General features: G+C 43.0%; 1 protein-coding gene across 1 annotated transcript; it reads right to left on the reverse strand.

The window, feature by feature from the left end:
* Window positions 1-9503: 9503 nt before the first annotated feature.
* On the reverse strand, window positions 9504-18030 carry LOC125535522 (D-alanine-D-alanine ligase family). Its single transcript, XM_048698585.2, has 24 exons — window positions 17549-18030; window positions 17323-17394; window positions 16977-17020; window positions 16779-16890; window positions 16381-16452; window positions 15861-15923; window positions 15271-15348; window positions 15099-15191; window positions 14893-15012; window positions 14618-14701; window positions 14225-14440; window positions 14086-14133; window positions 13539-13793; window positions 13261-13355; window positions 12115-12359; window positions 11715-11783; window positions 11565-11629; window positions 11200-11369; window positions 11017-11095; window positions 10677-10932; window positions 10525-10570; window positions 10070-10178; window positions 9908-9970; window positions 9504-9777 (listed from the first exon to the last, which is right to left on the reverse strand). The coding sequence occupies exons 1-24, from the start codon at window positions 17849-17851 to the stop codon at window positions 9697-9699; spliced, it is 2838 nt and encodes a 945-aa protein (XP_048554542.2). The 5' UTR covers window positions 17852-18030; the 3' UTR covers window positions 9504-9696.
* Between the last annotated feature and the right edge of the window lie 6278 nt (window positions 18031-24308).

Genomic DNA, 24308 nt, shown 5'->3' on the forward strand with positions numbered 1-24308 from the left:
GTTGCTTTCTTGTTCCATTTTACTGAAACCGAGGCTTTCAGTCATCTTGCCCATGTGGTATGATTTGCATGTCTCAAGTGATTCAAAATCAAGTGAGTCCAAACGATCCATCTGTATAAAGTTTCTTCATGCATATCTACCAACAAAACATGGTTCGCATGTCTCAATCCTTTCAAAAATGAGTGAGCCCAAAGATCCATCAACATGGAGCTTCTTCATGCATTTTATACCAATATGACTCAAATTGCAGTGCCACATTTGTGTGGTACTATCATTTATATCTTTTGGCATGAACATGTGTATCACTACGATCGAGATTCAATAAACCATTCATTTTAGGTGCAAGACCATTGAAGGTATTATTCAAATAACCAGAGTAACCATTATTCTCCTTAAACGAATAACCGTATTGCGATAGACATAATCCAATCATGTCTATGCTCAACACAAACACCAATCTCGATGGTAGAGGGAGCGTGCGATGCTTGATCACATCAAGCATGGAAAAACTTCCAACACATATTGCCAGCTCACCTTTAGCTAGTCTCTGTTTACTCCGCAGCCTTTTATTTCGAGTTTACTAACATTTAGCAACCGAACCGGTATCTAATACCATGGTGCTACTAGGAGTACTAGTAAAGTACACATTAACATAATGTATATCCAATATACTTCTATCGACCTTGCCAGCCTTCTCATCTACCAAGTATTTAGGGTGGTTCTGCTTCAGTGGCTGTTCCCCTTATTACAGAAGCACTTAGTCTCGGGTTCGGGTTCAACCTTGGGTTTCTTCACTAGAGCAGCAGCTGATTTGCCGTTTTATGAAGTATCCCTTCTTGCCCTTGCCCTTCTTGAAACTAGTGGTTTCACCTACCATCAACAATTGATGCTCCTTCTTGATTTCTACTTTTGTGGTGTCAAACATCGCGAATATCTCAAGGATCATCATATATGTCCCTGATATATCATAGTTCATCACGAAGCTCTAGCAGCTTGGTGGTAATGACTTCGGAGAAACATCACTATCTCATCTGGAAGATCAACTCCCACTCGATTCAAATGATTGTTGTACTCAGACAATCTGAGCACAAGCTCAACAATTGAGCTTTTCTCCCTTAGTTTGCAGGCTAAGAAAATTGTCGGAGGTCTTATACCTCTTGACGTAGGCACGAGCCTGAAATCCCAATTTCAGCCCTCGAAACATCTCATATGTTTCGCGACGTTTCAAAACGTCTTCGGTACCTCAACTCTAAACCGTTTAACTGAACTATCACGTAGTTATCAAAATGTGTATGTCAGATGTTCGCAACATCTACAGACGACATTCGAGGCTCAGCACACTGAGCGGTGCATTAAGGACATAAGCCTTCTACTGAAGCAATGAGGACAATCCTCAGTTTACGGACCTAGTCCGCATAATTGCTACTTTCAACTTTCAACTAAATTTTCTCTAGGAACATATCTAAACAGTAGAACTGAAGCGCGAGCTATGACGTAATTTGCGAAGACCTTTTGACTATGTTCAGGATAATTAAGTTCATCTTATGAACTCCCACTCAGATAGACATCCCTCTAGTCATCTAAGTGATTACATGATCCGAGTCAACTAGGCCGTGTCCGATCATCACGTGAGACGGACTAGTCAACATCGGTGAACATCTTCATGTTGATCGTATCTTCTATACAACTCATGCTCGACCTTTCGGTCTTCCGTATTCCGAGGCCATGTCTGTACATGCTAGGCTCGTCAAGTTAACCTAAGTGTTTCGCATGTGTTCCGAGGCCATGTCTGTACATGCTAGGCTCGTCAACACCCGTTGTATTCGAACGTTAGAATCTATCACACCCGATCATCACGTGGTGCTTCGAAACAACGAACCTTCGCAACGGTGCACAGTTAGGGGGAACACTTTCTTGAAATTTTAATGAGGGATCATCTTATTTACTACCGTCGTTCTAAGCAAACAAGATGTATAAACATGATAAACATCACATGCAATAAAAAAGTGACATGATATGGCCAATATCATTTTGCTCCTTTTGATCTCCATCTTCGGGGCTCCATGATCATCGTTGTCACTGGCATGACACCATGATCTCCATCATCATGATCTCCATCATCGTGTCTTCATGAAATTGTCTCGCCAACTATTACTTCTACTACTACAGCTAACGGTTAGCAATAAAGTAAAGTAATTACATGTCATTTATATTGACACGCAGGTCATAAATAAATAAAGACAACTCCTATGGCTCCTGCCGGTTGTCATACTCATCGACATGCAAGTCGTGATTCCTATTACAAGAACATGATCAATCTCATACAACACATATATCATTCATCACATCCTTTGGCCATATAATATCACATAGCATACCCTGCAAAAACAAGTTAGACGTCCTCTAATTGTTGTTTGCATGTTTTACGTGGCTGCTATGGGTTTCTAGCAAGAACGTTTCTTACCTACGCAAAAACCACAACGTGAATTGCCAATTTCTATTTACCCTTCATAAGGACCCTGTTCATCGAATCCGATCCGACTAAAGTGGGAGAGACAGACACCCGCCAGCCACCTTATGCAACTAGTCCATGTCAGTCGGTGGAACCGGTCTCACGTAAGCGTACGTGTAAGGTTGGTCCGGGCCGCTTCATCCCACGATGCCGCTGAATCAAGATAAGACTAGTAACCGCAAGATAATTGACAATATCGACGCCCACAACTACTTTGTGTTCTACTCATGCATAGTAATTACGCATAGACCTGGCTCTGATACCACTATTGCGGAACGTAGCAGAAATTCAAAATTTTCCTACGTGTCACCAAGATCTATCTATGGAGAGACTAGCAACGAGGGGAAGGAGAGTGCATCTACATACCCTTGTAGATCGCTACGCGGAAGCGTTCAAGAGAACGGGGTTGATGAAGTCGTACTCGTCGTGATTCAAATCACCAAAGATCCTAGTGCCGAACGGACGGCACCTCCGTGTTCAACACACGTACAGCCCGGTGACGTCTCCTACGTCTTGATCCAGCAAGGGGAGAAGGAGAGGTTGGGAAAGACTCCATCCAGCAGCAGTACGACGACGTGGTGGTGGTGGAGGAGCGTGGCACTCCAGCAGGGCTTCGCCAAGCACCGCAAAAGACGAGGAGGGAGAGGGGCAGGACCGCGCCAACTGGGAGAGAAACTCATGTGTCTTGGGCAGCCCATACCTCAACTATATATAGGGGAAGGGGAGGGGCTGCGCCCCCACCTAGGGTTCCCTCCCTAGGGGTGGCGGCAGCCCCCTAGATCCCATCTAGGGGCGGCCAAGGGGAGGGGAGAGGGGGAGGCGCACCAGGGTGGGCCTTAGGGCCCATCTGCCCTAAGGTTTGCCCCCTTCCCCTCTTCCTTGCGCATTGAGCCTTGGTGGGGGGCGCACCAGCCCACCTGGGGCTGGTCCCCTCCCACACTTGGCCCATGCAGCCCTCCGGGGTTGGTGGCCCCACTTGGTGGACCCCCGGGACCCTCCCGGTGGTCCCGGTACGTTACCGATAAAATCCGAAACTTTTCCGGTGACCAAAACAGGACTTCCCATATATAAATCTTTACCTCCGGACCATTCCGGAACTCCTCGTGACGTCCGAGATCTCATCCGGGACTCCAAACAACATTCGGTAACCACATACAAACTTCCTTTATAACCCTAGCGTCATCGAACCTTAAGTGTGTAGACCCTACGGGTTCGGGAAACATGCAGACATGACCGAGACGTTCTCCGGTCAATAACTAACAGCGGGATCTGGATACCCATGTTGGCTCCCACATGCTCCACGATGATCTCATCGGATGAACCACGATGTCAAGGACTTAATCAATCCCGTATACAATTCCCTTTGTCTATCGGTACGATACTTGCCCGAGATTCGATCGTCGGTATCCCGATACCTTGTTCAATCTCGTTACCGGCAAGTCTCTTTACTCGTTCCGTAACACATCATCCCGTGATCAACTCCTTGATCACATTGTGCACATTATGATGATGTCCTATCGAGTGGGCCCAGAGATACCTCTCCGTTTACACGGAGTGACAAATCCCGATCTCGATTCGTGCCAACCCAACAGACACTTTCGGAGATACCTGTAGTGTACCTTTATAGCCACCCAGTTACGTTGTGACGTTTGGCACACCCAAAGTATTCCTACGGTATCCGGGAGTTGCACAATCTCATGATCTAAGGAAATGATACTTGACATTAGAAAAGCTTTAGCGAACTACACGATCTTTGTGCTAGGCTTAGGATTGGGTCTTGTCCATCACATCATTCTCCTAATGATGTGATCCCGTTATCAACGACATCCAATGTCCATGGTTAGGAAACCGTAACCATCTATTGATCAACGATCTAGTCAACTAGAGGCTTACTAGGGACATGGTGTTGTCTATGTATCCACACATGTATCTGAGTTTCCTATCAATACAATTCTAGCATGGATAATAAACGATTATCATGAATAAGGAAATATAATAATAACCAATTTATTATTGCCTCTAGGGCATATTTCCAACACGTACGTACAACTATGGCTATTATCTAGCGGATGGCATCTATCCAAAGTGGCAAACCTTCGTGAAGCCGTTGAAAAAGCCGGAAGGTAAGAAAAATCTTTGACTTCCACAATGCTCATGCGGCGGCTAGAAAAGATGTGGAGAGAGCATTTGGGATTTTGCAAGCCCAATTTGCTATTGTGAGAGGACCGGCTAGATTTTGGGATCAAAAAATGCTTTGGTACATCATGCACGCTTGTGTGATCATGCACAACATGATCATCGAGAATGAGCGTGGCCAGGATTTAGACTACTCACAGTATGAGCTCTTGGTATATCCCGTGCGAGTGCGATGGAGGGCTGAAAGGGTAGCCCGTTTTATTGCCTCCTATCATGCCATTCGGCGTCCCGCAACGCACAATGAACTTCAGAATGATTTGATTGAAGAGTGGTGGGCATGGCATGGACGACAAAGAGCATGATGATATCTGCATTCGATATTGTATTGTTCATGAACTATTTGTTGTGTTTATTGCATTTGTTGTACTGAACGATAAACCATTTGTTTAAGTTGTAATGATAACGAAATTAAACTATTTATTGTTGATTTATTTTGTTTGTTTGATCATTTTTGCTCATAGTACATGTATATGTGGTTTGTGCGACGCGCGCGCTGTATTTTTGCGCTCTGCTGGAGCGGCGCGCGCGTGCTGCATTATAGCGCGGCTGCTGGAGCCAGTGCAGGCGGGCGCGCTAAACCAGCCGAAGCGCGCGTGGCAAACATGTTTTTTGCGCGCGGCGCTTAGCGCGGCTGTTGGAGATGCTCTAAGCAAGTAGTAGTAATAACTAACCCAGACCGACGGAAGATGCAGTACCGGCCGGAGATTCTTTTGTTTACGTACGTGTCGCTGTCCACATGTGGTGTGTGCATGCACGTTCCTCTACCAATACATGGCACACAGCTCTTATAAGTCTTATTATCTCTTATTACAATCTTATCCCGGCTAAGAAAGTCATCTGCTTGCGATCGATGGATTGATTGGTTGCTGATAACGCACCTTTTGTTTTATGCGTGATTGACATTACATGATGGACATATATGATCATGCATGCAGTAGCTAGCTAGCCGCCGAGCTAGTTAATCATTACGTTTCCCTGACTAATTTTCTAGTTATGATGCATGCCATGATGTGGAGAAAGCAGCGCGCCCAACTCGATCGGTGTTTGATACGTCTACGGATTCATCAATCCGTCTTTATCACCATATATGTATATATGATGGATCTACTCCGCCTACCGATCCGGGTTATCGTCAACACATATATTTGTGTTTGCGGTTCTCGATCAACCGGTCGATTTCCATCTGAAAAGTTGAAATAAATTTACGCGATGTATGTATTGGTACAAGTCGTAAACATCTCTACTATCCTGCTTGGAAACATGAACAGTCTTGGGGACATATTTAGTCGCTTGGCATTGCGACTTGGATACATCTACCATGTATACAAACATAACCAGGCCACAGTTCCATCACCATACCATATCATCAATGCTACTAGTAGCTACCTTGCTTGGGCCACACAATTCTCTCACCAAATTCCACTGAATTTGCTGAAATGACAAGTGATATATATGATCGGTGGAATCCAAGATCATGTCTGGGTATCAGCTTTCTTCTCCTAGTATCTCGACGTGATGATAATTGATTTCCACTAACTTGCTTTACATTTGGCTTATCTGACATTCTGTGGTCAATTTGGATCCATGGTGGAGGCAAAAGCAACCATGACTCCATGGGTGCTTTCAATCAACCATATGAAATGACATAAAAATATAGTAACATCGTGCGGTAGTGGTTCATGCTGTTTTAAAGCTATAGGACACGGAAACCTGGAAGGTTTTGCGCTTCATCTAGAAATTTCTCTGACTTTTGAAAACCTGCAAGCGCGCCTTCCATTTCTTACCCTGGATGACATGCGCCCTGGCCATTTTGCTTCCTTTTGCCCTTCAGTTGTGGCATTGCGTGATGACACACAAAGGCAATTTACTAATTCATCATCGGGTCGACGATGCGTGTTGAAATGTGGCAAGCAATCTCAAAATAAAAAGCATACACACATCGCTCTCAGCAGTTAGGTAAACTCCTAGTTAACCACACCGATAGAGAAGAATAATCTGGGTCTTACTAAACTCAGACCGCACTCTGGATATTTTCTTCGAAAAGCTATTGTTTTTCTTTCGAAAAGGCGCTCGGGATATGGTGGAAGCAATTCATCAGAGATCATTTTAGTACTGCTCATGTTTCTATATGTCATAGATTGAGTGGAAAGCACAAGCGCATGTAAAGCTATTGTTTACGAACACGTATGCGTCGCTGTCAACATGTAGTTAGTGTGATCCTCTCACTAATGCACACCGCTCTCAAGTCTTATGGTCTTATCACTGGTCAAGCAAGTGATCTGCTTGCGATTGAGGGATTGATTGGTTGCTGATAACACACACCTTTTGTCAATCCATCTGCAACTGGCATGCTTTTGTTTTTCTGCGTGATTGACATTGGCATGATATATATGATCATTGAGCTGGCTGACACACTAGTTAATCATTACGTTTCGATGACTAATTCTCTAGTTATGATATGATATGATGATGATGATGATGATGCGGAGAAGAAAGCAGCGTGCGTGCCCATCTCCATCGGTGTTAGTTTGATACGTCCACGGATCGATCCATCCGTCTTTATCAGCTAGCATATACTGTATATAGTACTATGATCGATGCACCTGCCTACCGATCCGTCCCAGTTATCGCCAACGCTAGTTACCTAAAACGCGCCCCTCTCAATCATCAGACATAATTTGTGTTTGCGATTCTCGATCAACCTGTCGATTTCCATCCGAAAAGCTGAAGTAAATTTAGGCGATGTATCGATTGGCACAAATCGTAAACATCTCTATTATCCTACTTGGAAACATGAACTGTCTTGGCAACATCTTTGGTCGCTTGGCATTGCGCCTTGGATACATCTATCATGTATAACCTGAATCAGGCCATAGTTCCGTCACCATATCATATCATCAGTGCTACAACTCTCTCACCGAATTCCACTGAATTTGCTGAAATGACAAGTGATACGTATATATGATGGGTGGAATCCAAGATCATGTCAGGGAATCAGCTTTCTTCTCCTAGTATCACGACGTGACGACTCGACAACAATGGGACTCCATTACCTTTCCTTTTGCCTTGGCTCATCTGGCATTCTGTGGTCAATCTGGATCCATGGTGGAGGCAAAAGCAACCGCGAGTGCTTACGATCAACCATATGAAATGACATAAAAATATGATATCGTGCGGTAGTGGGTCTCTGCTGTTTTATTATAGCTATAGGACACGTAAACCTGGAAGGTTTTGCACTTCGTCTAGAAATTTGTCTGACTTTTGAAGACCTGAAAGCGTGCCTTCCATTTCTTACCCTGGATGAGATGCGCCCTGACCATTTCGCCTTTCCCCTCTCTCACTTGTGGCATTGCGTACTGACGCACAAAGGCAATTTACTAATTCAACATCGTGTCCACGAGACATGTGGAAATGTGGCAAGCAATCTCACAGTAAAAAACCTACACACATCGCTCTCAGCAGTTAGGTAAACTCCTAGTTAACCACACCGATAGAGAAGAATAATCCGGGTCTTACTAAACTCAGACCGCACTCTGGATATTTTCTTCCAAAAGCTATTGTTTTTCTTTCGAAAAGGCGCTCTCAATGTGGTGGAAGCAATTCATCAGAAATCATTTCCGAAAGTTAGTATGAGCCGAAAGCGGACGCGCACGCTTTCAATCCATCGCTGCCTTTTCGTTGTCGACCGTGCACTTATTTGGCACACTCGCCTTGCTGGATGGCTCCACAGATGTGGAGTCCTCAGCCCAGCAACTATCTATTCTATGCCCCTGGTCAGGGCCGTACCTCAGAAATTTTGGCCCCGGTGCGAAATGATAATCTAGGCCCCATATACAGGAAAACTAATCGAAATATTTTTCATTAACCATTGAGAAATATCAAAGATAAATCATGCCAAAAAATATTTATTACTTTGAAATATTAAATTATCTTGTATTCTTAGAATCGTGCCTACGTCTATTAGACATCTTAGAAAATTATAAACCAGCCGGATGCATACATTCATGGAAGAGCAGCAAATTAACTTAAGAACAGAGGAGTTCAAAACAAAAAGGGACAAACAACCTACAGTTGTTGAGTGTTGATGGATGCAGACCATGAAGCAACAACGGCGTATAGCGCTCCGATTGCTTTGCTCCTTGACCAAGAGAAACAAAGGAAACTCCGATTGCTCTGCTGAGGGATGAAAGAGAGAACGAAGAATCAAACTAAATCCACCCAATTTATAAGTGCGAGGTAGCACCGTCGCAGCCGAATAAATCAGCAGTTGTAGCCATTTTTTTTAAAACAATGTGAATCTATTGGAGAAAAATCAGAGAGAGGAGATCAGGAGACAAAGCATTAAATTGCAGCGATTTGATTTGCGCCTGTCGCTGAGCAGAATTTTATGTGTTTGCGTACGCGACTGCTTCGACTGCCGTGAAGATGAGAAAGGAACATGACTGAGCCGGGGTTAAGGTCAGCAAGTTCGGCCGTGCCTTGTTTATTTAGTCTGCAATAATATCTGATTAGTTTTCTTAAGAACAAGTACCTGATTAGTTATAGTAATAACAATACTAATGTACTGTGCTAAAAAAATTAGGGGTCCCAAGATTTTTTGGGCCCTGTGCAGCTGCTCCGGTTGCGCCTGCCCACATACGGGCCTGCCCCTGGTGGACTTCGAGTGAGCTAGTGCGGCCACCATTCGCCAACCCGAGACGTCAATCAACTTCATGGCACGCAAAGGATCGACACCGACCCAATTACGTCACCTGCCCGCCTTGAGATGGCGAGCGCCTATCGACCGGACACCAAATTCTCACACAACTTTTCGCGCGATGACACAAACTTTTCACACGGTTTTTCACACCGACATAACAGTCACTTGCATACATTGGCAGTTGCATGATACAGATCGATAAATGGTGATAAAACGACCTTATTTGCACTGAAATCGACGAGTTCATCTGGCAAGAGACCTGTGGGGCAGTACTGTATAGTATTTCTAGCTACTCTGCCCTTGCAAACGCCAGGTCGAGGAGCGTTCTGAAGAACTTGTGGGGGTAGATGGGCGGTTCCTCCGTGAGTGCCTGCGTTTGAGGCGATACCAGCACACAGATGTTACAAGGTGAAAGGTTTTACATGGCCGTGAGGATTGAGGAGCAGCTAGTGTAAATAGATAGTACTGTAGTTTCTGGAGCAGTGGGCAGAAGAGCTTACCTGGTGAATCAGAACTGTGGACGGAGTCATCCCAGGTACGGTGTTCACCTCTATCAACAGCACCTTCAGGATGAAAATGCAGGAACAGTGATTAGTTACCACAGCTAAGCTAATTTCTTCTTCGATTTATAACTGCGCAAATATGGAAGAGAGAAGTGGTACCTCTCCGCTACGCACATTAACAAATGCGTCGATGCGTGAAAAACCCTCCAAACCCAATGTGTTCGCCATCATCTCGATACACTTTTTGCACTTCTCTAGCGCATCCTCACTACAGATGATAAAATACTGAGTCATGATGCAGAGATGAATCTGGAACTATGTTCATCTCGAATAAAAATATATCTTCAGTAACTATTACTCCCTCCGTTCGGAATTACTTGTCGCGAAAATGGATGTATCTAGAGCTAAAATACGTCTAGATACATCCATTTCTGCGACAAGTAATTCCGAACGGAGGGAGTATTTCCCCAAAAAAGTGAACTATTTCAGCAGCAAGCAATCGCATCAAATCATGTGGGAACAGAGCAAGTATGGGAGAGATTCCAGTCAGTTGGTAAAGAAATCCACTGCACACACAAAAAAAAGGGAACTGATAACAGGAACAAATATCAGACCTCATAATTGTTGCCGGAGGTGGTGTCAAGTTGATTCCAGTTCCACCTGCAAGTACCAGCATATAGCAAAGCACATAAGCAATCTGCCTTAAGACAATACGACTCTGAACAGACCAATGTAAACCTTCAAAGACCTGTTCCAGACTAATCACCTTGAAATTTCTCTTCAAGAGACAAAATATCACCACTTTCTTTGACTGTGATGCTTGGATTCAATGAATGCATCTCCCCACGTTTGCCGACCACACCAACAGTCACTTCAAGCCACTCATTTTCGCCCTTCCATACCAGATGGCGGGTACTATCCTTCCTTGATTTATTTGAGATAATAATTTCGTCGGTTTCGATAAATGGTTCGAATATCAGTGACTCCGGAGGAGGGACTGGCATCTCAATAACTCCATGTGCCTAGCAAATATAGATCAACGTAAAAATGCAGCTTAACATCAAGTTCCTCTGGCTTAATCAGTTACCAAATTGAATTTCTGGTACCCTGGATAGACAGTTAGCAGGCAGACGCGGAAGCTTTCCCCTCAGCGCATTTGCATAGACTTCTAGGTCCTCTGGACATCTGATAACAGATAGTTTCTTAATGAGCTATGCGTAAGACAGCCAAAGTTTCATGTTAAATAGTTGGAAAACATCAAGTGAACAGGAGCTTAATGAAATGCTCACCGCAATCTTGCCACACCAGTTGAGCATCCATCACGAGCAGGTTTCACACATACCGTTTCTGTTTGTAATTTTGCTTTCAGGTCATTCCAGATATCAACAAGAGATGACTTTAGTAGCTCTTCTGTTGCTCTTACATCCTTTGGTATAGTGTGAATGCCATAACTAGCCAACTGCACAAGTACAAGGAAACTGGTGAACCATCTCACAAGGCCACAATCATAGCATGAGTAGTACAGCTCTAACAAATCTAGTCAACAAGCAAACATTGCGCTGTTAATGAATTGCGCATGGATTATATCAAACATTGCCATTGCCAAAAAAAATCAGCATGGAATTCCTATAAAGAAGACCTGAAAGGCTCATACATGATCAACAGCAAGTGAAGTTGCAACTTTGTCCATGCATGTTCTAGAAGCTATTGGTCCTGGCCCTGCACAAAGAGAACTTTGATATTAGCATAATTTTATATTCTTAGAGTTGGAGACGTATATGTATCCTACAAGCTGTGATCACACCTGTGTAAGGAACTCCTGCAGATTCCAATAGCGATTGAATGGTGCCATCCTCCCCAATACCACCATGAACTACATGTAATATATTCGGTATTGAACCAACAAAAAAGAAAGCATAGGTGTTGAAGCATTGGCCTCTACATCTGTATTTTCACTATGTGCCTTACCACTTATGTTTGGTTTTATTGTGATAGAAGTAAGTAAGTATTAATAGAGTTCATTAGTTCCAGGAATTTTCTTTCAAAAAAATCCAGAAATATTATTCCTATTTTCATATCAAATTTCATTAACAGTTAATCGCATCCATCATAAGTTCATAAGTACATATATATACGAAAAGACGGACATTATTATGCCTAGAAAGCTAGAAGATTAGCTACAAAAATATGTATTGGAAAAATACCTGCTATGAACACTACAGCTTTAGCTTCTTTAACATAATCAATCCACTGTTGCAGGGAGTATTTGATAGGTTGTTCATCAGTGATGTCAAAGCCCGCAAACCAATCTTGCTTGCTTAATGCTTGTTGAAGTTCTTTCATTACTTGATCACGTAAGCGAGATGTTATTTCAACCCGCTCTGGTTCAATTGCTTCGAAACATGCAGCATGAACTTCTTCAGTGGTATGTCGTAACACTAAAGAATATCTGTCACACAATAAGAGGCTACTGCTTCAGTGAACTATAAAAATTAGGAAGGATGCAAGAAAATATCTTGCTCTTGATCAAAGGCCGATGTTGGATATGCCCACAGTTAAATCAGAATTCTGGTTTGGGCTCAAGCGCCCAAAAACTAGGACCAGCATTATGCTTCTGAAAATATGAGAAGTGAACTCGAAGCAAAATACTTCATCTAGTGCACCACAAACTTCAATCTTCAAGTCTCACAACTTGAATATGGGTGTCTATTTCATCCCATAGTTCGTCCCACATTTTTCATACTGACTACTAGTAATTAAAGTGGCAGATACAGGGATATGCAGTGGCAGATCTAGCCCAATGGACCAGGGCAGGACAGCAGTGGAATTGTCCATTTAAAACTATTTATAATATTTTGTTGTGATATAAGCTAATGGAAAATCCCAGGGTGCGTGCCCGCCCCACCCTGTCCACCCTGGGTATATGGGGTATGACTGCAGCATCACAGTTGCACTGACAGAATGTAACAAGTAAATAAGATAACCCATCTTCTGTCCAAAATTATAAAATCCAAGACTGAAATGCAAGACAAACTTAATTCTTCAAGCCAATATACAATGTCAAAATAGTAGTTTTCAACACACCAATACTGAATAGCATTCTTCAATATGAAATGAATGTCCCTTTCAGGCCATAGATGCCCAGGAAACAAATCAAAATTAGGTTAATCAGTTAAGATGAAAGTAACATAAGTACTTTAGTAATAAACTATAGCAAATAAAGTTGGAATTCTCTGTTTCCAAACAGTAACTAGAAACTGCACTACGCAAGACTCAAAATAGGATTATTGGGTCTGTTCAGGTAAAGATTCATGTCCCACAATTAACCAGGTGGTGGAAGAAACACTTACGGCAGTGTCCAAACATCGCGTGAACTTTTGCTGAGATCTTGGTTGTGGGAAGAACATCCACTTGAAGGTGCAAGCAAGCACGGTGTCACATCAAGCTAAAGGCGCCAGAAGAGAAATGAATATACACCATCAGAGCATGAAACTGGAATAATGGTAACAAAATATAGACTGAACATGAGCTGATTGCCATCATGTAAACATGCATCAAAGCATCAGAATGAAAACACCATGGCGGTCAAGAATTAGGTGATTATATACTAGGAAGCTAGAGATCTTACATCATCGAACCCTTGCAAATTAAGCCAGACATTTGTGCCACTCATAAGAGATACTTGCCGCTCTGAAGTATCGCCACCAAATATTACAAATGCCTTCTGCTTGCATGTGCCATTTTGGATTATCTCTGCTTGTTTTGCAGATTGCATTTTTCTGGATAAAGCAGTCCATGCATTATTGCTTGAAACAAGGGAAGGAAAACGTGAGCAAGCACGCTGAACAATTGTACGGAGGATTCGAGAGTGAGAGAATCCAACCTGAAAAATGATTTTTTTTGTTCCAAAGTTAGCGTCGAGATCAAGCATTATATATGTACACATGTAAATGTCCAACACTTACTTGCAGTAATTCCACGATGATTGATGGCTAATGTTTTATACTGCGTATTATTTACAAAATATAAATACCCTCAATGGTGTTGTGCAGCAGTCAGAAAATGTGCACACAGACGAGGAAAAATCATGTAACCTAGTTGAATTGATTTTTATTTATAGAAACTGAAACTGCCAAATTTTGGATGTGGGAAGTACAGAGTATTAGCAGCGATACCTTTGAAGCTTGTTGAAATAAGAAACTGGTTTGCTCCATCCCACTTATCTGTTAAGACAGGATAACAGCATATGTCACACTAGAAATCACAACCCGTGCTGCAAACCTAAGCATGAGGAAATTTTCTAAAGATGCTTACCAAGTTAATATCAGTGAAAAGGACAGCACCATACTCTGTATTTCCAAATTTAACACCGTTTTCAGACGAGGGCAGAGAAGTAGCAGGACTTGGTAAGAACCAACCATCTATCCTAGCGAAGTCACGCAGGCCAAAGTGGCGAAATAAAAGGGATACTCCTTTTCTTATGCAATCTATCACCTCTGCCGGAAACCCTGGAGGTGTATGATAAGCAACCTGTGAAGGGGTCAATATTCAATGCATAGACGAACTATTCACGTGAGATAAGTTATAAAAAAGTAATGTCTCATTTTGGCAGGCTAAGTTACAAGGGTCGACAGAAAACATCCGCCCCTTGTGCATGTATATGACTCAATCACTTGCATAGCAATATGTGGTCCTTATTTCAAATACCTGTTGAGTTGGAAGGTACTTCCTACGGTAGTTAAATATTGTATCCTCCTGAATATCACTAGAAATTGATGACTGAAGCTCAACCTGCAGAAAAGGGGGGGAAAGAAACTAGTTCAGTCTTTCACTCTTTCTGCACATCTTACAGAGTTTCTAGAGATCAAACTCTCTCCATAAGGAACAACTTCTTTTGATATAAACCAGACTTTGGTTGGACCATGTTAAAGAGCAAGGACCATAGGAAAGCAGAGGTAAGAAAAAAATGATACAAATCTTACTTCCGTTGGAAGCAAAACGATAGGCTCACTATTATTAGCTGTCCCAACATCAAGAACAATGGCTGTAAACTCACAGCCCCCTTCAAGAAAAACTTCGATGATAACCTTATCATCAATTCCCTGTTAGACATCTGAGATATCAGATTAGGTGGCACACTTTTTTTCTCTTTAAGAAACAATGGCAGTAAGTACTAACTACCAGGCACCTCTGAAAATATTCCCTCGGCTTTCTCAGCTGCCTCATTAGCACCATAAGCGACAACTACACCGATGCTTGATCCAGCTCTCGTAGGTTTGACCTGTGTATGCACATGAGGAGTTACATGCTAAGAAAGAAAATTTAAGGAATAAATTTTCAAATAAGGCATCTTTACTTACAATCACTTTGCCATTTTCTTTATTCAAATTGATGCTTCCAAACCATTCCTCCAATTGTGACTTAGCCAATTTATCCTTCTACTTTGTCATAGCCCGCAGGTGACACATGCAGGACACATGGTCAGGCGCCAACAGAAGAGCATCATGATTAGTAATCACATAAGGTACCTCCTAACAAATCATTCATTGCAAACTTCACTTCAAATTACTGAAGTCCAATCAAAATCATGGATTTTGACACAAGAATTCATCGTGTCTTCTGTTTTTTGGATTATAATAAAGAGATACTTCTTGTCTTCCATAATTACCATTGTACTTTTGCAAAAGACAAAATAAAATAAGTTTATCCTAAGTGTTTGTTAAGATTCAGTGCCCTTATTTTCTGAAAAAAGAAGCACATGAGACAGAGTTCTGAATGATTAAAAAATTCCAGGGTGTTACTACCTGTTTTCTTTATAAACTACATACTGTGTGTACTAAACCTTGTATGCCTTACATAAATATTTTATAAAAAGAGCGGCTGAACTGTTAGTGAAGATAGGTAATACATATTGAATTGTGTACATAACACAGTCAGAAAGAAGCTTTACCTCTACAAGAAAGTTTGGTACTGTTAAGAAACCTTGAGCGTCGAGCTCGAGCGATGCATTATGCTGCAGCCATATTCAAGATTCATGAAATCAGGTCACTCCTATAATTGGAATTGTTCATATCAAGTGAATATACAAAACAATTTCACATTGTCATCAACCTTTAGTTGACAGTAATGATACATTAAAGCTGCTCATCAGATAGCATTTCGTGAAATCCACTTGTTTCATGCAATGGAATTTTTTTATTCTGACAAACTCAAACGTAATAATACTGCAAACTCATTTCATGAGATAATTCGGGTATGTTTGTTAAACTAGAAAATGTTGAGGATGACACTGGAATAAGCCTTCCCTGTCCAAGTACCAAAAATGACATTGAAGGATGATGAAAGCACAATAAGGGGAACTCAACTGAACCGAACTCAACAAGACATGAAGCCTTGAGCAACTATTTAGGGTGATACAAAAAAAAAACTTATGGTCCAAGTGGCTCCATGTCATGATTAGTAAAGCATACCTTGTCAAAAGCACGGAGGCATTCATTAGAGGGCGTCCCAACAAATGGAACATTTGCTTTCTCCAAAAGCTCCTGAATATTTTGATAGAAACATGGCAAACATATAAAACCTCACAAATACTAAATTTTCTGCTGAGTGCTTGAGTTTTGTAAATATTGATGAATTGATATTAAGTTCTATACTGCAGGTATGCTGCCTTTTGGTAGGCCTTCGCATCTTGTCATCAACAAGAATCAGCAGCAATGTGAAATTCTCATAAAAATAACTAAGAGACAGTCAGCACTATATGCTAGTGCAATGCTGAAACAAACCGAAAATCTGCAACATGCACCGTGGCACCAGCATTTTATTTTGTTTGCATGTAAAGCATTATTAATATTCGTTGGTAACTACAAACCTGAATACCACCATCTTCACCAAATTTCCCATGTATCACTGGGAAGACAATGTCAACATTGGCAGCAAGATGTTCCGCAAATTCAGATAGGGTGGAAAATTCTTGTGCTAGACTGTAGGCGGTGAAATTTGAGACTGAACAATTTGAAATGGGCTAAAATTAGCAAGGAAAAGAAATAAACCCTGGCAGTAAGCTCACCTTTCAAGCTTGAAATCGAAATCGGAAGGGGTGTTGGAGTACAGCTGTGGAGTAAAACATGAGAGGCTGTCATTTTACAAACAGAGTGCTTCAGTCAACAAAATACTTTTTTTTCACGAGGGTATCTAAATTAACCCAAACAGAGTAGGTAGGAGTAATTGTTAATCAGAATCCAACCAACGGAATTGCTGTATGATCATTTTGCGTATAAAGAAATCATGGTGGGTTCAGATAACGCATCACCGGATTCAGTTTGGACAAACAAATCGACACCACAGCAAGCAGCCAATGACAGAATATTCAGCTAAGGAGTTAACAAGAGCAGCTGAACACATGGTGAGCTCACCTGGGCTGGCGAGATCGCGAACGCGTTCATGCCACAGTCGATGTAGTAGCAGCTCACCAACAAGTCCTCACCCTGCATCCAGCATTCCTCATCAGACAAGCAACAATTTAACTTTTTTAAGAAGAAGAAGAAGAAGAAGAAGAGAGTGACCAGGCGTTGACCCGAACGCAGTCAAACCTTAAACACTAGAGTGATAAATACAGTAAGCTGGAAACGAAGGGCTGACCTGGATGTGATCGAGCACGGAGCGCGCGGAGTTGAGCGAGATGCCCCGCTCGGCGGAGGGCCCGCCGCACACGAGCCCCACCCGGAGCGGCCGCCCCTCCAGCCCCGCCGCCGCCGGCGCCATCCCGTCAACAGCCCGTTCGGAGACCACCGCGCGGAGCGGAGGAGCGGCGGTTCTGGCGGCCGAGGAGAGCGCGCGGCGCGGGGCGAGGGCGAGGGCGCGGGGCCGGGCAGTGGTTGCGGTGGCGGTCGCCGGGGAGGGGAGGCGGGGTAGCAGGCGGGGCGGGGCGAGGGAGAGCAGCATGCGATCGGCGCAATGCGGCGGAGGATGGGGAAGCGATGGAGGGCGTGTGCGGTGGTGGTGGTGGTGGTGGGAGCCGGCGGGAGTGAGAGTGGGAGAGGGATGTGGGCGTGTGCGTGTCGTCTTTGTAGCGGACGCGGCCGGCGCCGGCTTGTCGCTTCCGCCGGGCCGCGTTCAGGTGGTGGTTGTGTTCCCATCCGTTCCGAACGGCAGCTCTTGTTTTCCGAGGATTATCATTACACCCACTACAAGACTGCTGACGACACGTACGAGTAGTAATCATGTTTTTTCATGAATCACGTTCGTTGGCCGTCTGAATCTTTTCTTTAACATCATCTGAATCAATCCGGAAAACCCAATTCCACTTATTTTTAGCTTGGGTCGCCATCTCAACTGGATGTAGCAAAGTTGGGGTGAATTCAGATAATTCGGACGTGGTTGAAGCGCTGAGAGAAGGCTACTCAGCTTCGGTAGCCAGTGCGATTTTTGATGACTGTTATTTCATGTCTTTAGAATTCAGTCATATTGTTTATGAGCATTGTTTTACAGAGAATAATAAGGTAGCACATGAATTAGCTAGTCTAGCTAGATTCAATCCTCCTGATGTATGGATGGATGATCCCCCGTCGGCTATCATCCCCTTAATTGTATCAGATGCTACTATTGTAGCCAATTAATAAAGGAGGTGTTTATAAAAAAAAACTAGTGTTTGGAGAAAATCAAAACATGGGAATTAGATGGCACTTGCCAAGTTGCCATCCTAAAGAATTGATTTGTCCTGTTTCAAACACAAAAAATGAGATTTGAGTGGAGTGTAGTTTTCTCCAAAAACACAGAAAATAAATACAGTATTCTTGAGAAAATCTTGTACTCGTTTCCTATAAACTGAATGTGTCTACAGAAAACTTTTCTCTGGGATCATCATCCCAATGTTTTTTCCCTGTGAAATCCTCCAAACTGAACGAGGCCTAAAATGGATTGCATTGCTTTACCTATGAGAAAGAGATAAACGACCGCATATAGTCCAAGCAATAAAGGCAGATAAACGCCACTAGTCGCGTATGCGTATACAAGTGCCGAATCGGCGAGATTCTTTAAGGTGCTCCACTTACAATTGCTAGCGACATAATTGTCCTACTTGGCCGTCTAGACCTGCTTTTGACATAAACCCTTGCGATTCTATTAAACCATGGCCACTGCCAAAACGCTTTGCATCATCTTCATGTTTCTTTAAAGTGCTGACCAAGTTTGTGGGCTTAAGCTCGCAAGGCAAAGACTCTTAAAAACAACATTCGCAATGCAAAGTTAAGATCCATGCATATACTCTGCCGACCCACAATGTAATGTTTATACAGTTCCGTTACCATACAAAACCAACACCGATCCTTTAAAATGAACAATTGACTATCTTTTGGAGGGTCAAGTAATAACTGTAGACTGTGCATTCATACACTATATGCTACCTACTTCATATTTTTTTAGGGGCTACCTACTTCATTTTACTAGAATGAATCCCTGTTATTAAAATAGACACTTCCATTATTCTTTTGTCAGCAAACAGCCGGCTTCATTTTGTTTTGTTTTGTTTTAACAGGTAACTGGTTCATTTTATTTTCCTTGATTTATTCTAGATTTTTTGACAATGTCTGTTTAGTGGGAGACGATGTTTCTATCGACTATGAGGTGACTGTGCTGTCTATCAATCCCAAAATTTGTAACCTCGATCTCTCATAGGTGCTCATAAAATAAGGTGTGCATACATCCGTTCGTAGGGATGAGTATACGTGCCAGTTTTAAGGTTTCAAACAAACCACTAGCCATTAGAAAACCCATGACGAACCCATGCATTTGTACCGCGTTTTGTGTTTTTTAGGCAAGTAATTGGCTAATATTATTATTCATTCTAACTTGGGCTTTTAGGAAAACTATCATTTATTGCATATCAAAGTTCATAGGTACGATAAGCTAGACCGCTCTTAGCTAAATTACGAGGATAAATTTACTCATAAAGTCAAGGGCTAAGGGCGTCTCCAACACAGCACCAAATATCCCCTATGTGTTTGAACCGGATGGAGTGGACACTTTTAGATATTCCACGCTACCTCTCAATTGACCGCCGGCATGGACGGACGTCCGAACCCCCCTGTTTGCCCCCAAATTGGAGGGAGCTCTAGGGAAGTTTGGACAGCCCGTGGGCACCGACAACTCGAACTCCATCACAAACCCACTTTTTTCTTTCTTCCTTCTCTCATCTCTCTCCATTTGGACAAGGGATGGACAAGTAGGGTACTTGAGGGGAAATAGCATTGGATGGCCAGCGCCCCGACATGCCCGGAGATATTCAGGGGCTTCCGTTTGATGAACGACTCTAGAGACATCCTAACAACTGAGCTCACTCAGGCCTCATTGAGTGTGCTACAATATTACTCTAGAGTTTGTAATCCATCTTTGTATTGCTAATGGAGCCCAAAAGGTAATGGGAAAGGCAAGCATCGCTGATTCGGTGCAACCAGTAGCGAGTCCCGGAAGAAAATGAAGGGAGGCTCAAGGTTAACGTTGTGAAGAAAAGGCCACTAACTCTTAGTTTTTTAGTTCAAATAAGGTTAAAATTTTGATACGAGGCTGAGCTGAGTACTAGTACTATTTCCCCAATTTTTTAGGGGGGGGGGGGGCTAGATTCGCCACCGGTCGCAGCTGACCATGCAACGTGGCGGAGGGGGAGCGTTATGGCTTGTAGAAGTCACGACGGGCAACAATATATACCACTTCTAGCGAGACATCGTGCGTCGCTCACATCCCTGCACCGATCGATCAAGTCGGCCCATTATAGCTACGTTCTGTAGTGTACTCTAGCATGATGGATCTGTGGGTTTCTTTCTTTCTTTTATTTTTATTTTTCCCATTGCATAAAAAACCAAAAAGTTTGTCAATTCAAAAAAGTTAGTGATTACAATTTTTTGCATCTATTTGAGAAAATATATGTGAATTTGAAAAAGGTACATGAATTCGAAACAATATTCATGAATTCATAAAATGTTCATAGAGAATTCAAAAGGTGTTCATGTATCTGAAAAATGTTCATGCATTCATAAAAAAATATGAATTTGAAAAAATGTTCATGAATTCAATAAATGTTTGTGAATTGAAAAAAATGTTAATAAATTCAAAAGGTGCTCATGAATTTAGGAAATTTTCATGAAGAATTCCAAAATGTTTTCGAATTCAAAATGAACAAATTTTGAAATCCCAGACAAATTTTTGAAAAATGTGAACCGAATTTAAATTTATGAAAATTCTCTTGAAATTTTGATTTTTTAAAAATTCCAAACATTTTTTAAAAACAGAAACAAAAACTGGAATTTGTTAAATAAAAAATAAAATATAATAAAGTAAAAAAGAAAGGGAAAAACTATAATGGGAATTTATGAAAAGGAAACAACCAGAAAAATTAAGGAAAATGGCCCGGAAGCCAGAAAAAACTATAAAAAAACCGCTTCCTGAGCTCTTCCTCTCCCACTAATGGGCCGACCTGCCAGGTGCACCCTTACTGGACGAGCGTTGTGAGAAGTGTTGCCATGAGGGAAACATATCACTTGCGAGTCCCGGCGGGCATCTCTCATTGCGTCGATTTTATAAAAGAAAAAATTTCTCATTGCGCCACCCTTGACCTCTCTCCCTCACACACCTTTCTCCTTGTCCCTCTCGCTGACTCCAATGCATCCCGGTTAGTCTATGGATGATCTGTTTGTTGCGTGCTACTTTTCCTCTATAGGTGTAGATCTCGAGTTATTGATCTTACTAGAAGGAGAAGAAGCGGCCATCAACAATTAACTAGTCCATGCTCTTTCTTTTGTGAGAGACTAGAGAGGAAACATGAGCCGCCAATTTGTGAATCTGCTGGTCGATCAACGGTGCCCCCTCCTGCCCGCTTTCAAGCTACAGTGCACCGATCCTCAACCTTACTCTACCCCACCTGATCATCACCAAAATCGACAGCTCCTGCAGTAACAATGATGTCATTCCCGCCGCCACCGCCATGGCCGCCCCTGCTCACCACGGTGGTTTTATGGCCCCACAAGCCGCTATCGTAGCCGGAGTAGATGCACCTCCTCATAAGAAGGCCACCACGCCCGAGCCAAAGAGGCGGCGGTGTGAAGAGGCCACCGCATGACCCTGCCTTGGCTACTTCACGGTCGAAGAAGGTGAAGGCCACGTCGGTTGCTGCCGCTGCGATGGGGGGGGGGTTAGATTCGCCACCGGGCGCAGCTGACCATGCAACATGGCGGAGGGGGAGCGTTATGGCTTGTAGAAGTCACGACGGGCAACAATGCATACCAGTTCTAGCGAGACATCGCGCATCGCTCACATCCATGCACCGATCGCTCAAGTCGCCGCACATAGGGTGGATCGGCCCATTAGCGCTACGTTCTGTAGTGTACTCTAGCATGGATCTGTGGGTTTCTTTCTTTCTTTTATTTTTATTTTTTCCCATTGCATAAAAAAACCAAAAAGTTTGTCAATTCAAAAAAGTTAGTGATTACAATTTTTTGCATCTATTTGAGAAAATATATGTAAATTTGAAAAAGGTACATGAATTCAAAACAATATTTGTGAATTCATAAAATCTTCATAGAGAATTCAAAAGGTGTTCATGTATCTGAAAAATGTTCATGCATTCATAAAAAAATATGAATTTGAAAAAATGTTCATGAATTCAATAAATGTTTGTGAATTGAAAAAAATGTTAATAAATTCAAAAGGTGCTCATGAATTTAGGAAATTTTCATGAAGAATTCCAAAATGTTTCCGAATTCAAAATGAACAAATTTTGAAATCCCGGACAAATTTTTGAAAAATGTGAACCGAATTTTAAATTTATGAAAATTCTCTTGAAATTTTGATTTTTTTAAAAAATTCCGAACATTTTTTAAAAACAGAAACAAAAACTGGAATTTGTTAAATAAAAAATAATAAATAATAAAGTAAAAAAGAAAGGGAAAAACTATAATGGGAATTTATGAAAAGGAAACAACCGGAAAAATTAAGGAAAACGGCCCAGAAGCCAGAAAAAACTATAAAAAAACTGCTTCCTGAGCTCTTCCTCTCCCACTAATGGGCCGACCTGCCAGGTGCGCCCTTACTGGATGAGCGTTGTGAGAAGTTTTGCTATGAGGGAAACATATCACTTGCAAGTCCCGGCGGGCATCTCTCATTGCGCCGATTTTATAAAAGAAAAAATTTCTCATTGCACCACCCTTGACCTCTCTCCCTCACACACCTTTCTTCTTGTCCCTCTCGCTGACTCCAATGCATCCCGGTTAGTCTATGGATGATCTGTTCGTTGCGTGCTACTTTTCCTCTACAGGTGTAGATCTCAGAGTTATTGATCTTACTAGAAGGAGAAGAAGCGGCCATCAACAATTAACTAGTCCATGCTCTTTCTTTTGTGAGAGACTGGAGAGGAAACATGAGTCGCCGAGTTGTGAATCTGCTGGTCGATCAACGGCGCCCCCTCCTGCCCGCTTTCAAGCTACAGTGCACCGATCCTCAACCTTACTCTACCCCACCTGTTCATCACCAAAATCGACAGCTCCTGCAGTAACAATGATGTCATTCCCGCCACCACCACCATGGCCGCCCCTGCTCGCCGCGGTGGTTTTACGGTCCCACAAGCCGCTATCGTAGCCGGAGTGGATGCACCTCCTCAGAAGAAGGCCACCATGCCCGAGCCAAAGAGGCGGTGGTGTGAAGAGGTCACCGCATGACCCTACCTTGGCTCCTTCACGGTCGAAGAAGGTGAAGGCCACGTCGGTTGCTGCCGCTGCGATGACTGCTGCAATGGTGGTGCATCCTCCTCCCCCTTTCGTTCTACCGCCGCCCATGGAGGAGGATTCCACGCCCTCGTCACTATACCTGGCCATGGGCAGCCCGGCCCGGTCGACCCGACCTGACCCAGCCCAACCGACCCGACCCGACCCAACCCGACGCTCCTCATGGGTCGGGCCCGGGCCCGTTGTATTTGCGAGTTAACAAAGAGGCCTGTCCCGAGGCCCGGTGGGCTTTTACGTTGACGGGCCGAGCTTGGGCTTGATTTCTAGGCCCGACGCCCAGGCCGGGCCCGGGCCTAGGATTTTTGTGTCGGGCTTGGTTAGGCCCGGCCCAAAGCCTGACCCGGCCCGAGGGATGGCCAGGTATACCCGTCACGACCACCACGGCCATCTACAATATGTTCGACGAAATGTCGCAAAGGTAAAAAAGTTTCATGGGAGTTTTCATGGGTGGTGCGATGGGTGCCATGGGAGGCGGCTTGGATGGAGCTATGGGTGGCAATGACGCCAATGTTTACAATGAAGACAAAGAAGCCAATGATGACAACGATGCCAATGTTGCAAGCCATGGTGAGAATGAAAGCACAAGTGACAATGGAGAAAATGAAAGTTAAGAGGCTATGCTCTATGTA

This window comes from Triticum urartu, chromosome 2A (genome assembly GCF_056163025.1).
Source record: "Triticum urartu cultivar PI428250 chromosome 2A, HENAU_Tu73, whole genome shotgun sequence".
NCBI classification, from domain to species: Eukaryota; Viridiplantae; Streptophyta; class Magnoliopsida; order Poales; family Poaceae; genus Triticum; species Triticum urartu.